We start from the raw sequence: 14770 nt of genomic DNA on the forward strand, positions 1-14770 counted from the left end.
AGGCACGGCTGTTGATTGCGCGTGCTAGCGGGCTGGTGCTAGCAGATGGATCTTCGTGGTCGTCACAACGGAAAGCCTGTTGAAACTACATCAGACGATTACGTCGGCAGACCAGTCGTGATGGATCGGCGGGGCTCCATGTCGACATTAGGAGGTCCCGTCCGGTTGACATAGAGGTGGATAGCTGGGAGATGGGCCTGGCTCGAGGCTAGCTCAAGGCTAACTGGTGCTAGCTTTGGGACAAGTGGTGATTAGTGGTGATTAGCCAACAACAACATCCATTCAGTTGCAGCTAGCTAGTTGTGATGATCCTGTGTTAAGGTCCAGTGATTCAGTGATTCCGGCAGAAAATCGAAATGCTCTGGGTCGATAGCACGCTGTGCAGACTGGCCGATAATTGTCCAGCTAGAGCTGGCTGGTAGGTAGTGCAGGCCACGGACAGTGGTGAAGACCGCTAACGGTGGCTAATAGCAATAGCTATTAGCAAGTAGCTAGTTAGCTGGCTAGCTGGCTAGTTTCAGTCGTGGGTTCTTGATAAAAGGTATGAAGAAATAATAGAATCCGTTCCACATTGGGTGAGGCGGGTTGCAGGAAAGTATATTTAGTTAAGGATGGAAAGTGAGATAGAGAAATATATACGAAAAAAGACAAAAAAACTAAAAAACTGACTATTTACACGAGGACACAACATAATACACGACCGCACTGCTACGCCATCTTGGGGTATAAGAGATCATACAAAAGATTTTGCTGTGACTTATGTGGATGATGTAAAAAATATTTGTTGGTCTGATGTGATTAATATGGAGCATCCAGACGCTGCACTTGCTGAATTTATGAAATTGCTTCTTCCAATTAAACATGCATCTGTTAAGAAACTGACTGTTAGAACTGTTAAGGCTCCATGATGAGGAATTGAAAAACTGTCTGGTAGAAAGAGACGGGGCAAAAGGAGTAGCTAATAAGTCTGGCTGCACATCTGACTGGTTGACTTACTGCAAATTGAGAAATTATGTGACTTATGGTCCTCTGTAGCTCAATTGGTAGAGCATGGTGCTTGTAACGCCAGGGTAGTGGGTTCGATCCCTGGGACCACCCATACGTAAAAATGTATGCACACATGACTGTAAGTCGCTTTGGATAAAAGCGTCTGCTAAATGGCATATTATTATTATTTAAACTCAACAAAAAGAAGAAGAAACTGTATTATGAAGCCAAGATCAATGATATAAAGAATGATGGGGAAAAAATGTTGGAGTACTTTAAATGAAATTAAGGGCAGAATGACAAATTCAACTCCATCTTTCATCAAATCAGATGGCGTTTTCATCACAAAACCATTTGATGTTTCCAATTATTTTAATGATTACTTAATTAGCAAAGTGGGCAAACTTAGGCAGGAAATGCCAACAATGAACAGTGAGCCATCGTACTCATGCATAAAAAAACAAATAATAAAATAAAAGCATTGCAAGTTAGAATTTTGTAAAGTTAGTGTGGGAGAGGTGGAAAAATGATTGTTATCGATCAATGATGACAAACCTCCTGGCATTGACAACTTAGATGGAAAGCTACTGAGGATGGTAGCTGACTCTATAGCCACTCCAATATGTCATATCTGAGCCTAGAGGAAAGTCTTCCCTCCAGTCTTCAGGCCTGGAGGGAAGCCAATGTAATTCCGCTACCCAAGAATGGTAAAGCGGCCTTTACTGGTTCTACAGCAGACCTATAAGCTTGCTGCCAGCTCTTAGCAAACTGTTGGAAAAAATTGTGTTTGACCAAATACAATTGCTATTTCCCTGTAAACAAATTAACAACAGACTTTCAGCCTGCTTATAGGGAAGGGCACTCAACATGTACTGCGCTGACACAAATTACTGATGATTGGTTGAAAAAAATTGATAATAAGAAGATTGTGGGAGCTGTACTGTTAGATTTCAGGGCAGCTTTTGATATTATTGACCATAACCTGTTGTTGAAAAAACGTATGTGTTATGGCTTTTCAACCTTAGCTCTGAATCCACAATATGGCAATCTATCTAATATAACTCAAAGGGTTTTCTTTAATGGAAGCTTCTCTAATGTCAAACATGTAAAGTGTGGTGTACCACAGGGCAGCTCTCTAGGCCCTCTACTCTTTTCAATTTTTACCAATGACCTGCCACTGGCATTAAACAAAGCATGTGTGTCCATGTATGCTGATGATTAAACCATATACACATCAGCAACCACAGATAATGAAGTCACTGAAACCCTTAACAAAGAGTTGCAGTCTGTTTTGGAATGGGTGGCCACTATTATTATTATTTTAATTTTTTAACATTTATTTAACCTGGCAAGTCAGTTAAGAACAAATTCTTATTTACAATGACGGCCTACACCGGCCAAACCCGGACGACTCTGGGCCAATTGTGTGCCGCCCTATGGGACTCCCAATCACGGCCGGTTGTGATACAGCCTGGAATCGAACCAGGGGGTCTGTAGTGATACCTCAAGCACTGCAAGGAAAGACCTAGTTAAGCTGCAGTTGGCCCAAAACAGAGCGGCACGTCTTGCTCTTCATTGTAATCAGAGGGCTAATATAAATACTATGCATGCCAGTCTCTCTTGGCTAAGAGTTGAGGAGAGACTGACTGCATCACTTCTTCTTTTTATAAGAAATATTAATGTGTTGAAAATCCCAAATTGTTTGCATAGTCAACTTACACACGGCTCTGACACAAACACTTACCCCACTAGACATGCAACCAGGGGTCTTTTCACAGTCCCCAAATCCAGAACAAATTCAAGAAAGTGTACAGTATTATATAGAGCCATTATTGCATGGAACTCCGTTCCATCTCATATTGCTCAAATAAACAGCAAACCTGGTTTCAAAAAACAGATAAAGCAACACCTCACGGCACAACGCCTCTCCCTATTTGACCTAGATAGTTTGTGTGTATGTATTGATATGTAGGCTACGTGTGCCTTTTAAAAAAAAGATTGTAGTTCTGTCCTTGAGCTGTTCTTATCTATTAATGTTCTGTATTATGTCATGTTTCATGTTTTGTGTGGACCCCAGGAAGAGTAGTTGCTGCTTTTGCAACAGCTAATGGGGATCCTAATAAAATACCAAATACCAAATCGCTGGCCAATGTTGGTTGCAATTGAGATCAGCTGTGCGGGCGATTTTAGCGCATATTGATGGTTTAACGAGAGATCAGATGGCGATAATCTGGTGGCTTTCGATGGTTGCAATTGGCCCACTGTATTTTCCTCCTGTCCCCTACTGTACAAGTAAAGAACCATTCCTCAGCACAGAAGGTCAACCGCTTTTCTATAAATATCTTTGCTGCCTGACCTGCCATTCAAAGAGCCTTACTGCCAGCATAAAGCATAAGGCATGCATATCCATAAAGATTTTTACAATCCAAGTTGCGTTTTAAAGGCCACATGAGGGGAACAATAGGTGCTGATAATGAGGGGAACACTCACCGGCATAGCACACACCCCCGCAAGGAGTGGGGGCCCCCAACCCCCCCCCCCCCCCCCCCCCCCCCCCCCCAAGCCTGGAAATGCCCTTGTACGAAGAAAAAGATCCCAATTTCAAACTCTCCCAAAAAGTTATAATATTCTAATAACTGGCAATAATGGATATTAACTGAACATTTTTCTTATGTAGATTCTTGTAATAGCCCAATGTGACTTTAAATAATATTTATTTAAAAACTGTGATTCCTAAAAGCTGTTTCCAGAGATTTGGTCAACTCTGTCAGAATTGTCTAAAATCCTAAATTAATCAGGAATGTTTTTATTGGGGATTTTCAAATGAAACATTTTCCATATTTTACAAATGTTTGTATTGAACTTTTATTTTTAGAGGCAAAAATATGTCTGTTTTGAGTATCTGTTGTCAACTCAGTCAGTGGCTTGTCAACTCCATCAATATTTTTGTGTCAATATTCTACAAAAATATTTTAAGACCTAAGCGATAATGTTTGCTTTATAAATGTTGTTTTATGTTCTAAATCTAGAAAAACATGCCAAAATGCTAACGAAATTAGCCCTGGAGCGTTTAATAGTGCTATAAATAGTGCTATAAATGTTAGTAAATAATAATAATAATATGCCATTTAGCAGACGCTTTTATCCAAAGCGACTTACAGTCATGCATGCATACATTTTTGTGTATGGGTGGTCCCGGGGCTCAAACCCACTACCTTGGCGTTTCAAGCGCCGTGCTCTACCAGTTGAGCTACAGAGGACCACCCATGCTGATAATGAGGGAAACACCAGGTGCTGATAATGAGGGAAACACCAGGTGCTGATAATGTTAGAATTAAACACAAGTAGCCTAGCGGGCTAAGAGCATTGGGCCAGTAACTGAAAGGTTGCTGGTTCGAATCCCTGACCTGGCAAGGTGGAAAAATCTGCTGTATTGTCCTTGAGCAAGGCAGTTAACCCAATGTGGACGTTGATTAATGCAGCCCCCTGCACCTCTCTGATTCAGAGGGGTTGGGTTAAATGCGGAAGACACATTTCGGTTGAATGCATTCTGTTGTGCACCTGACTAGTTATCCCCTTTCCCCGTTGGACAATAATTGTAAAAATTGAAATGCCTTTTATTGTGTCTGACTGAGTTGACATCCAGTTAGTTGCATTTTCTGATATACACTGTATATATTTTTTATTATGAGGTTGTTCCTTTACATGGTGTGATAGCATGTGAGATTGTCCCGTCTTTCAAGAATCCCTGAGCTCTAAAATAGCAACATTTTCTCTCAGCCTCATGGCAAAATAGTAACTGCGCTACACCACTGGGAACACCAGGTGCTGATAATGAGGGAAACACCAGGTGCTGATAATGAGGGAAACACCAGGTGCTGATAATGAGGGAAACACCAGGTGCTGATAATGAGGGAAACACCAGGTGCTGATAATGAGGGAAACACCAGGTGCTGATAATGAGGGAAACACCAGGTGCTGATAATGAGGGAAACACCAGGTGCTGATAATGACGGAAACACCAGGTGCTGATAATGAGTGAAACACCAGGTGCTGATAATGAGTGAAACACCAGGTGCTGATAATGAGTGAAACACCAGGTGCTGATAATGAGGGAAACACCAGGTGCTGATAATGAGGGAAACACCAGGTGCTGATAATGAGTGAAACACCAGGTGCTGATAATGAGTGAAACACCAGGTGCTGATAATGAGTGAAACACCAGGTGCTGATAATGAGTGAAACACCAGGTGCTGATAATGAGGGAAACACCAGGTGCTGATAATGAGGGAAACACCAGGTGCTGATAATGAGGGAAACACCAGGTGCTGATAATGAGGGAAACACCAGGTGCTGATAATGAGTGAAACACCAGGTGCTGATAAATGAATAAAAAAATGTAAGACGTATAAGAATTAGCTGACTTACAGGAAAATGTATAATAATTGGGCCATAGGAAAACAACATGCATGTTTTAGTTACTTTATAAAAAATTGATTGAGCTCGCAGTATAACTAAGCCTGCCATTAAGAGTCCATGTCGGACTGACCAAAGTCAACAGGAAGCTGTGAGTGTTCAACCAAAGCCCCCATGGTGTGTGTGTGCGAGTCTGAAAATGCTTTTGCCAGAATTGTGGGGAGGATTTATGTAACCTAATTAAGGACAGAAACCACCACATAAAAAAAAAACACAGAATGTGGTGGATACTGGTGTGTGTGTGTGTGTGTGTGTGTGTGTGTGTGTGTGTGTGTGTTTGTGCGTCTGTGCACCCACCTAAAAGGTCAGGCTAAAGGTTAAATGGTACTCTCTGGGAGGGATCCCCAGGGCCCTCTCCTATTGATGACCTCACAACCGTTGTGATGTTGATAAGCTCTGATCAACAGGACTGATACAAGCCAGGCCCTGGCTTCTGAGGGAGAGGGGAATGTCTTTCTGCCTGGCCCCCAGAGGGAGGCAGCCAGGTCAGGATAATGTCTTTCAGCTTGGCCTCCAGAGGGAGGCAGCCAGGTCAGGATAATGTCTTTCAGCCTGGCCTCCAGAGGGAGGCAGTCAGTCAGGCATAGCCACGGGAAGATGTTTGGGGGTGGCAGCCAGGTCAGGGTAGAAGTCAACACCCAGAGCTCCTACATGAACCTACCAACTCTAACCCCAGCAGTTCATACAGACTTTAAAGCCAGGGTCAACTCACTGTGCCTGTTAACCATTTTCTGTGGTGAAGGTTAGCTAAACCTCTTTTATTTACCTATGCTGTGATATCCAATGTGTGCTTACCTTTCTCTGGTATAGTGAATGTTAATTTACCTGTCGACTGTGTAGTAAAGGTATATTTACCTGTGATTTGTATGGTAAAGGTGAGTAGTTTACCTGTAGTTTGAGTGGTAAAGGTGAGTAGTTGATCTGTAGTCTGTATGGTAAAGGTGAGTAGTTTACCTGTAGTTTGTATGGTAAAGGTGAGTAGTTTACCTATAGTTTGTATGGTAAAGGTGAGTAGTTTACCTGTAGTTTGAGTGGTAAATGTGAGTAGTTTACCTGTAGTTTGAGTGGTAAAGGTGAGTAGTTTACCTTTAGTTTGAGTGGTAAAGGTGAGTAGTTTACCTGTAGTTTGAGTGGTAAAGGTGAGTAGTTTACCTGTAGTTTGAGTAGTAAAGGTGAGTAGTTTACCTTTAGTTTGAGTGGTAAAGGTGAGTAGTTTACCTGTAGTTTGAGTGGTAAAGGTGAGTAGTTTACCTGTAGTTTGAGTGGTAAAGGTGAGTAGTTTACCTGTAGTTTGAGTGGTAAAGGTGAGTAGTTTACCTGTAGTTTGAGTGGTAAAGGTGAGTAGTTTACCTGTAGTTTGTATGGTAACGGTGAGTAGTTTACCTGTAGTTTGAGTGGTAAAGGTGAGTAGTTTACCTGTAGTTTGAGTGGTAAAGGTGAGTAGTTTACCTGTAGTTTGTATGGTAATGGTGAGTAGTTTCCCTGTAGTTTGAGTGGTAAATGTGAGTAGTTTCCCTGTAGTTTGAGTGGTAAATGTGAGTAGTTTACCTGTAGTTTGAGTGGTAAATGTGAGTAGTTTACCTGTAGTTTGAGTAGTAAAGGTGAGTAGTTTACCTGTAGTTTGAGTGGTAAATGTGAGTAGTTTACCTATAGTTTGAGTGGTAAATGTGAGTAGTTTACCTGTAGTTTGAGTGGTAAAGGTGAGTAGTTTACCTGTAGTTTTTGTGGTAAAGGTGAGCTGGGCACGGCCACTCTTCAGGCGTTTCTGTCCCCAGTAGGAGATGGCCTGGACCTGGATCAGGTAAGAGGTACCTGGCAGCAGACCCTGGAGATCCATCTCACACACAGCCTGACAGAGACACAGATAATACACAGACACAACATAGTCATTATAGTCACAGCACCATAGAAATCCTATTCAATTACTAGAGGAGCTATATCATCAACCCTCAAAGTTCCAGAATGGTATGATAATGGCAGCCATCTTGGTCAGGTAGAAATCCAAACCAATCTAATTGGAATGAATGGCAGTAGAGGCAGAGGTAATGCTTTTACTTATTTATACAGGAAAATAAAAGTAAGGCATGTAATATTTCAGAAATTGTCACCTTAAAATATTGTCATATAATTATTATAAATACAGTTCATACAGGTTTTATACACATTTTTGGTATAATTAGCCTTTAAAATACATTGAACATAAATTTAAATGCAACATGCAACAATTTCAAAGATTTTACAGTTCATATAAGGAAATCAGTCAATTGAAATACATTCATTAGGCCCTAATCTATGGATTTCACATGACTGGGAATACAGATATGCATCTGTTGGTCACAGATACCTTTAAAAAAAGGTAGGGGCGTGGATCAGAAAACCAGTCAGTATCTGGTCTGACCACCATTTGCCTCATGCAGCGTGACACATCTCTTTCGCATAGAGTTGATCAGGCTGTTGATTGTGCCTTGTGGAATGTTGTCCCACTCCTCTTCAATGGCTGTGAGACGTAGCTGGATATTGGCGGGAACTGGAACACGCTGTCGTACACGTCGATCCAGAGCATCCCAAACATGCTAAATGGGTGACATGTCTGGTGAGTATGCAGGCCATGGAAGAACTGGGACATTTTTAGCTTCCAGGAATTGTATACAGATCCTTGCGACATTGGGCCGTGCATTATCATGCTGAAACATGAGGTGACGGCGGCGGATGAATGGCACGACAATGGGCCTCAGGAATTTGTGCATTCAAATTGCCATAGATAAAATGCAATTGTGTGCGTTGTCCGTAGCTTATGCCTGCCCATACTGTACCATAACCCCACCACCCCCATGGGGCACTCTGTTCACAACGTTGACATCAGCAAACCTCTCACCCACACAACACCATACACATTGTCTGCCATCTGCCCGCTACAGTTGAAACCGGGATTCATCCATGAAGAGCATACTTCTCCAGCGTGCCAGTGGCCATCAAAGGTGAGCATTTGCTCACTGAAGTCGGTTATGACACCGAACTGCAGTCAGGTCAAGACCCTGGTGAGGATGACGAGCACGCAGATGAGCTTCCCTGAGACGATTTCTGACAGTTTCTGCAGAAATTCTTCGGTTGTGCAAACCCACTGTTTCATCAACTGTTCAGGTGGCTGGTCTCAGACGATCCCACAGGTGAAGAAGCCGGCTGTTGAGGTCCTGGGCTGGCGTGGTTACACGTGGTCTGCGGTTGTAAGGCCGGTTGGACGTACTGCCAAATTCTCTAAAACGCAGTTGGAGGTGGCTTATGGTAGAGAAATGAACATTTAATTATCTGGCAACAGCTCTGGTAGACATTCCTGCAGTCAGCATGCCAATCGTACGCTCCCTCAAAACTTGAGACATCCCCAGCACAAGGTGCACCTGTGTAATGATCATGCTGTTTAATCAGCTTCTTGATATGCCACACCTGTCAGGTGGATGGATTATCTTGGCAAAGGAGAAATGCTCACTAACAGGGATGTAAACCAACATTTTAGAGAAATCAGCTTTTTGTGTGTATGGAACATTTCTGGGATCTTTTATTTCAGCTCATGAAACACGGGACCAACGCTTTACATGTTGCGTTTACATACTGAACAAAAATATAAAGGTAAAGTGTTGGTCCCGTGAGATGAACAGACATTCAAGGCTGTCATCTTTTCAAACTAATTCCTCCCATAAACTCACTTCTAGCCACTGCACTGCTGACACAAAGCTTACATCAACCTGAAGGCCATGAACTGTTTCATTGATCTTAGAAAGCGCAGGTCCATGTCCTACAGTAGCAACCTTCTATGAATAACCTTATGGCTGTGGAACCCTATTCAGGCAGGTCATATACCATGAAGAATAAGAAGGAAGGAAGTTGTTTAACAGTATTAGAACCAGAACCCATGGCATTAGAATCCATTCTAATTCTATGATTGGAACAAAGCATAGCGCTCCGTTCGACACAGTTCCAAACGCTGCCAGTAAGTGTTTTATGTGCCCAGCCTGACTGATGAAGGCTAGCCAGGTATGGAACCATGGCTGTTAGCTGAGAATACCCATTACAGGCCAAAGGGTCAGATCAACTCTCTGCTTCTCATGACGGGCATCTTTTAACAAGAGAGCTATATCCATCATCTGTGGACTGGCAGTGTTTTGGCCAGTTTAAAATCATTCAGACATACCACCACTCTGAGCGACCGCTGGAAGTGATCTCTGACTCTATCATCCTGATTGATAATCTCCACACACACACACACACACACACACACACAAACAGAGAGAGTGAGCTGTTTTCCATTATGTGTTTGAGTGACAGCACATCAAAATAAGGTTGAAAGTGTTCCTGACTGCTCATTTACCCTGGTTCATAGGTAGACAAAACATGATAGACAGACAGATAACAAGAGATGCTAATGCAACGCTAAGAGTTAGGTGAAAGTGGGGTTGAGTATTTCCATAGCCCTATCACAGGAGGTTTGTGGCACCTAAATTGGGGACGGATGGGCTCGTGGTAATGGTTGGAGCGGCATGAGTGGAATGGTATCAAATACATTGGTTTCCATGGTTTCCATGGTTACTATGGTTTCTATGTGTTTGATGCCATTCCATTTGTTCCACTCCAGACGTTATTATGACCGTCCTCCCCTCAGCAGAACCCTATGTATAGCCAAAACATACACTCCACTACAGCCGTCTCTGTGTGTGTGCGCTCGGGTGTGTGGAAAGACGCAGGGGGATTGTGATTTGTGTTGGTCTGTAATACCGCAGCCGTGGACATGTTCTGATTTGCCATTACTAGAAGCTGTCTACCTCTGCAACAGCGACAAATGGACTCTTAACTTCGGAGAAAACAAGAGGAGAAAGCCAAGATAGGGTGGAGGGAATCTGCTTGGCACTGCTATCAACAGCATGATCAACAGCCTGATCAACAGTCTGATCAACAGCCTGATCAACAGTCTGATCAACAGTCTGATCAACAGCCTGATCAACAGTCTGATCAACAGTCTGATCAACAGCCTGATCAACAGCCTGATCAACAGTCTGATCAACAGCCTGATCAACAGTCTGATCAACAGCCTGATCAACAGCCTGATCAACAGTCTGATCAACAGTCTGATCAACAGCCTGATCAACAGTCTGATCAACAGCCTGATCAACAGTCTGATCAACAGCATGATCAACAGTCTGATCAACAGCCTGATCAACAGCCTGATCAACTGCCTGATCAACAGCCTGATCAACAGTCTGGTTCATATAAGTGGGCCTACAGTATGAGAGGGATGAAATGTGTTCCTATCCAGATGGGAGGGTGATGTGTTCCTATTCATATAGGAGGGTGATGTGTTCCTATCCAGATGGGAGGGTGATGTGTTCCTATGGCTGCATGCATATGTGTGTATGCGAACATGTATGTGAGTGTATGCGAACATGTATGTGAGTGTATGCGTGTGTTTGTGTGTGTATGTGTGTGTTTGTTTGTGTGTGTGTGTTTGTGTGTTTGTGTGTGTGTGTTTGTGTGTGTGCGTGTGTGTGCGTGTGCATGTGTATGTGTGCGCGTGTGTGTGTGCGTGCGTGCGCGTGTGTGTGCGTGCGTGCGCGTGTGTGTATGTTTGTGTGTGTGCGTGTGTGTGTATGTGTGTGTGTGTGTGTTTGTGTGTGCGTGTGCGCGCGTGTGTGTGTGTGTGTGTGTGTGTGTGTGTGTGTGTGTGTGTGTGTGTGTGTGTGTGTGTGTGTGTGTGTGTGTGTGTGTGCATGTGTGCGTGTGTGTGTGTGTTTGGTAGCTAAATGAAGTGTGTATATTCATGATTATTAATAAAATACTAAATTGAGGTCAACACATCATTCACATTATTATCAATCAGTTTTCTAAATCTCAGTCTCCGTGTTGTTTGACAAGAGTCGTTGGAGTCTAATTATAACGCAGTTAAACCACATTCAGTTGACATGTTTTTGGTTCACCTGCCACATGAAGGTGGAACAAGCTCCCTCACGACGCCAGGACAGCGGAGTCACTCACCACCTTCCGGAGACACTTGAAACCCCACCTCTTTAAGGAATACCTGGGATAGGATAAAGTAATCCTTCTACCCCCCCTTACCCCACCCCCCCCCAACAAAAAAAAAACATATTGTAAAGTGGTTATCCCACTGGCTATAAGGTGAATGCACCAATTTGTAAGTCGCTCTGGATAAGAGCGTCTGCTAAATGATGTAAATGTAAATGTAAAACAGTAGCTCTTTATCCGAGAATATTCTGTGAAATGGAGCGTTGCCTCGCACCAGAAGTCGGGTGTACTAGTTAAATCCAATATGGTAATCAGAACCATGCGAGAGCCGTTGGTTAACGGGAGAACGGTTAAGTTACCATAAAACACGCAGCTGCTGCTTTTGTTCTCTGAGCTTTTGTAGAGAAATAACTCCAGAGGACAGCACTTTATTAAAACCCCAGGTGCTGCTGCCATGTGTGTAACTCTGTACGGCTACAGCACCTGCATGACTTCTGCAGTCTGCACAAAACAGCAGGAGACAACACACACACTCCCACTCCCTCTGAGAAGGGTGACTACAGCCACACATCGGCATATGCAGTTACAGTAGATCTGAGTGCATTGTTTTTGCAGGCAAGGGTTACAGAGTTGAGCGAGCTTGGATAGTTTAGTAGGGCTCCCTTGTTTAAAGTTTGTAGAGAAAATAGAATGTTTGTGTGTATTCTCTTACTCCTTGGGTGACCCGGGCGTTGTCCTTTCTGTCCTGTGCCGAGGGGCGAAGGGCGTGGCGGGCGCTACAGGTGACCTTGTAGTGGTGAACAGGAAGGTCTCCCTCTTTGGGGGGGTCCCAGAGGATCTGTACCCCTACACTGCTGCCGTCCCTCCCCTGGGTCTCGTTCCCAGCACGAACACTCTGGGGGGCCTCTGGGGGGAATGGGTCTGGGGAAAGAGAGTTGAGGGATGGTTAGTACTCTTCATCGTTATCCTATAACATCACTGAGCTAATGGGGTATCGCGACAGAAGAGGTGAAGGAGAGGTCACTGAGCTAATGGGGTATCACGACATTAGAGATGAAGGAGAGGTCACTGAGCTAGTGGAATATCACGACAGAAGAGGTGAAGGAGAGGTCACTGAGCTAATGGGGTATCACGACAGAAGAGGTGAAGGAGAGGTCACTGAGCTAATGGGGTATCACGACAGAAGAGGTGAAGGAGAGGTCACTGAGCTAATGGGGTATCACGACAGAAGAGGTGAAGGCGAGGTCACTGAGCTAATGGGGTATCACGACAGAAGAGGTGAAGGAGAGGTCACTGAGCTAATGGGGTATCACGACATTAGAGATGAAGGAGAGGTCACTGAGCTAGTGGAATATCACGACAGAAGAGGTGAAGGAGAGGTCACTGAGCTAATGGGGTATCACGACAGAAGAGGTGAAGGAGAGGTCACTGAGCTAATGGGGTATCACGACAGAAGAGGTGAAGGAGAGGTCACTGAGCTAATGGGGTATCACGACAGAAGAGGTGAAGGCGAGGTCACTGAGCTAATGGGGTATCACGACAGAAGAGGTGAAGGAGAGGTCACTGAGCTAATGGGGTATCACGACAGAAGAGATGAAGGAGAGGTCACATAGCTAATGGGGTATCACGACAGAATAGATGAAGGAGAGGTCACTGAGCTAGTGGAATATCACGACAGAAGAGGTGAAGGAGAGGTCACTGAGCTAATGGGGTATCACGACAGAAGAGGTGAAGGAGAGGTCACTGAGCTAATGGGGTATCACGACAGAAGAGGTGAAGAAGAGGTCACTGAGCTAATGGGGTATCACAACAGAAGAGGTGAAAGAGAGGTCACTGAGCTAATGGGGTATCACGACAGAAGAGGTGAAGGAGAGGTCATTGAACTAATGGGGTATCACGACAGAAAAGGTGAAGGAGAGGTTACTGAGCTAATGGGGTATCACAACAGAAGAGTTGAAAGAGAGGTTAGTATATTGTGAAAAGATAGTGATTACTGTACTTCTACAAATAAAAGATGCCAATGAAAATAAATTCTCTGCTGCCCCAGAAATGTTAAATATTTTATTGAAGCAGTGAAGCAGTGACAGCGCTTCGACCGACATGGTTCTTGGTCAGCTTGAACGTTGGACATATACTATACATCATCATCTAGTCAAACATTCACTTATTCCACTCACAAAAAGGTGCCCCTGAAATTGCTCAAAAAAATCTCTGCAATGTTCCACACTAAACACGTACAGTCCATTCACAGTGTGACGGTGTATAATATACGAGCTGAATCTACACTACCAGTCAAAGGTTTAGACACACCTACTCATTCAAGGGTTTTTCTTTATCTTTACTATTTTCTACTGTCACGCCCTGGCTCTGGGGACTATTTTATGTTGAGCCAGGGTGTTAGTTTCTATGTTGTAGTTTCTATGTGTTTATTCTAGATCGTTTAGATCTATGTTGGCCAGGGTGGTTCCCGATCAGAGGCAGCTGTTGCTCGTTGTCTCTGATTGGGAACCATACTTAGGCAGCCTGTTTTGCACAGTTATTTGTGGGATCTTGTTCTTTATAGGTTTGTGTTTGTGAACCTTTAGACTTCACGTATCGTTTTGTTGTTTTGTTGATTGTATTAAGTACTCATTAAAAGATGTACGCCTATCACGCTGCGCCTTGGTCCGGTTCTTACGACGATCGTAACATCTACATTGGAATCATGTAGTAAACAAAAAAGTGTTAAACAAATCAAAATATATTTTATCTTTGAGATTCTTCTAATAGCCACCCTTTGCCTTGATGACAGCTTTGCACACTGCTTTTCCTTCACTCTGCGGTCCGACTCAACCCAAACCATCTCAATTGGGTTGAGGTCGGGGGATTGTGGAGGCCAGGTCATCTGATGCAGCACTCTATCACTCTCCGTCTTGGTAAAATAGCCCTAACACAGCCTGGAGGTGTGTTGGGTCATTGTCCTGTTGAAAAACAAAACATAGTCCCACTAAGCCCAAACCAGATGGGATGGCGTATCGCTGCAGAATGCTGTGGTAGTCATGCTGGTTAAGTGTGCCTTGAATCCCCACACCATAACACCTCCTCCTCCATGCTTTACGGTGAGAAATACACATGCGGAGATCATCCGTTCACCCACACGCGAAACTGCGGTTGGAACCAAAAATCTCCAATTTGGACTCCAGACCAAAGGACACATTTCCACCGGTCTAATGGCCATTGCTCGTGTTTCTTGGCCCAAGCAAGTCTCTTCTTCTTATTGGTGTCCTTTAGTAGTGGTTTCTTTGCAGCAATTCGACCA

At 43.7% G+C, this 14770-nt stretch overlaps 1 protein-coding gene across 1 annotated transcript in view; it reads right to left on the bottom strand.

Moving 5' to 3' along the window:
* Positions 1–7176: 7176 nt before the first annotated feature.
* Positions 7177–14770, bottom strand: part of LOC311118253 (anosmin-1-like) — a gene marked incomplete at both ends in the record, with an annotated part of 28231 nt that continues 20637 nt past the window's right edge. The window contains 2 exons of the mRNA XM_084193092.1: positions 7177–7312; positions 12185–12393. Coding sequence (XP_084049218.1) covers positions 7177–7312; positions 12185–12393 — 345 coding nt within the window. The remainder of the gene's footprint in view (positions 7313–12184; positions 12394–14770) is intronic.

This window comes from Coregonus lavaretus (assembly GCF_964263955.1).
Source record: "Coregonus lavaretus genome assembly, contig: HAP1_SCAFFOLD_3708, whole genome shotgun sequence".
NCBI lineage: Eukaryota > Metazoa > Chordata > Actinopteri > Salmoniformes > Salmonidae > Coregonus > Coregonus lavaretus.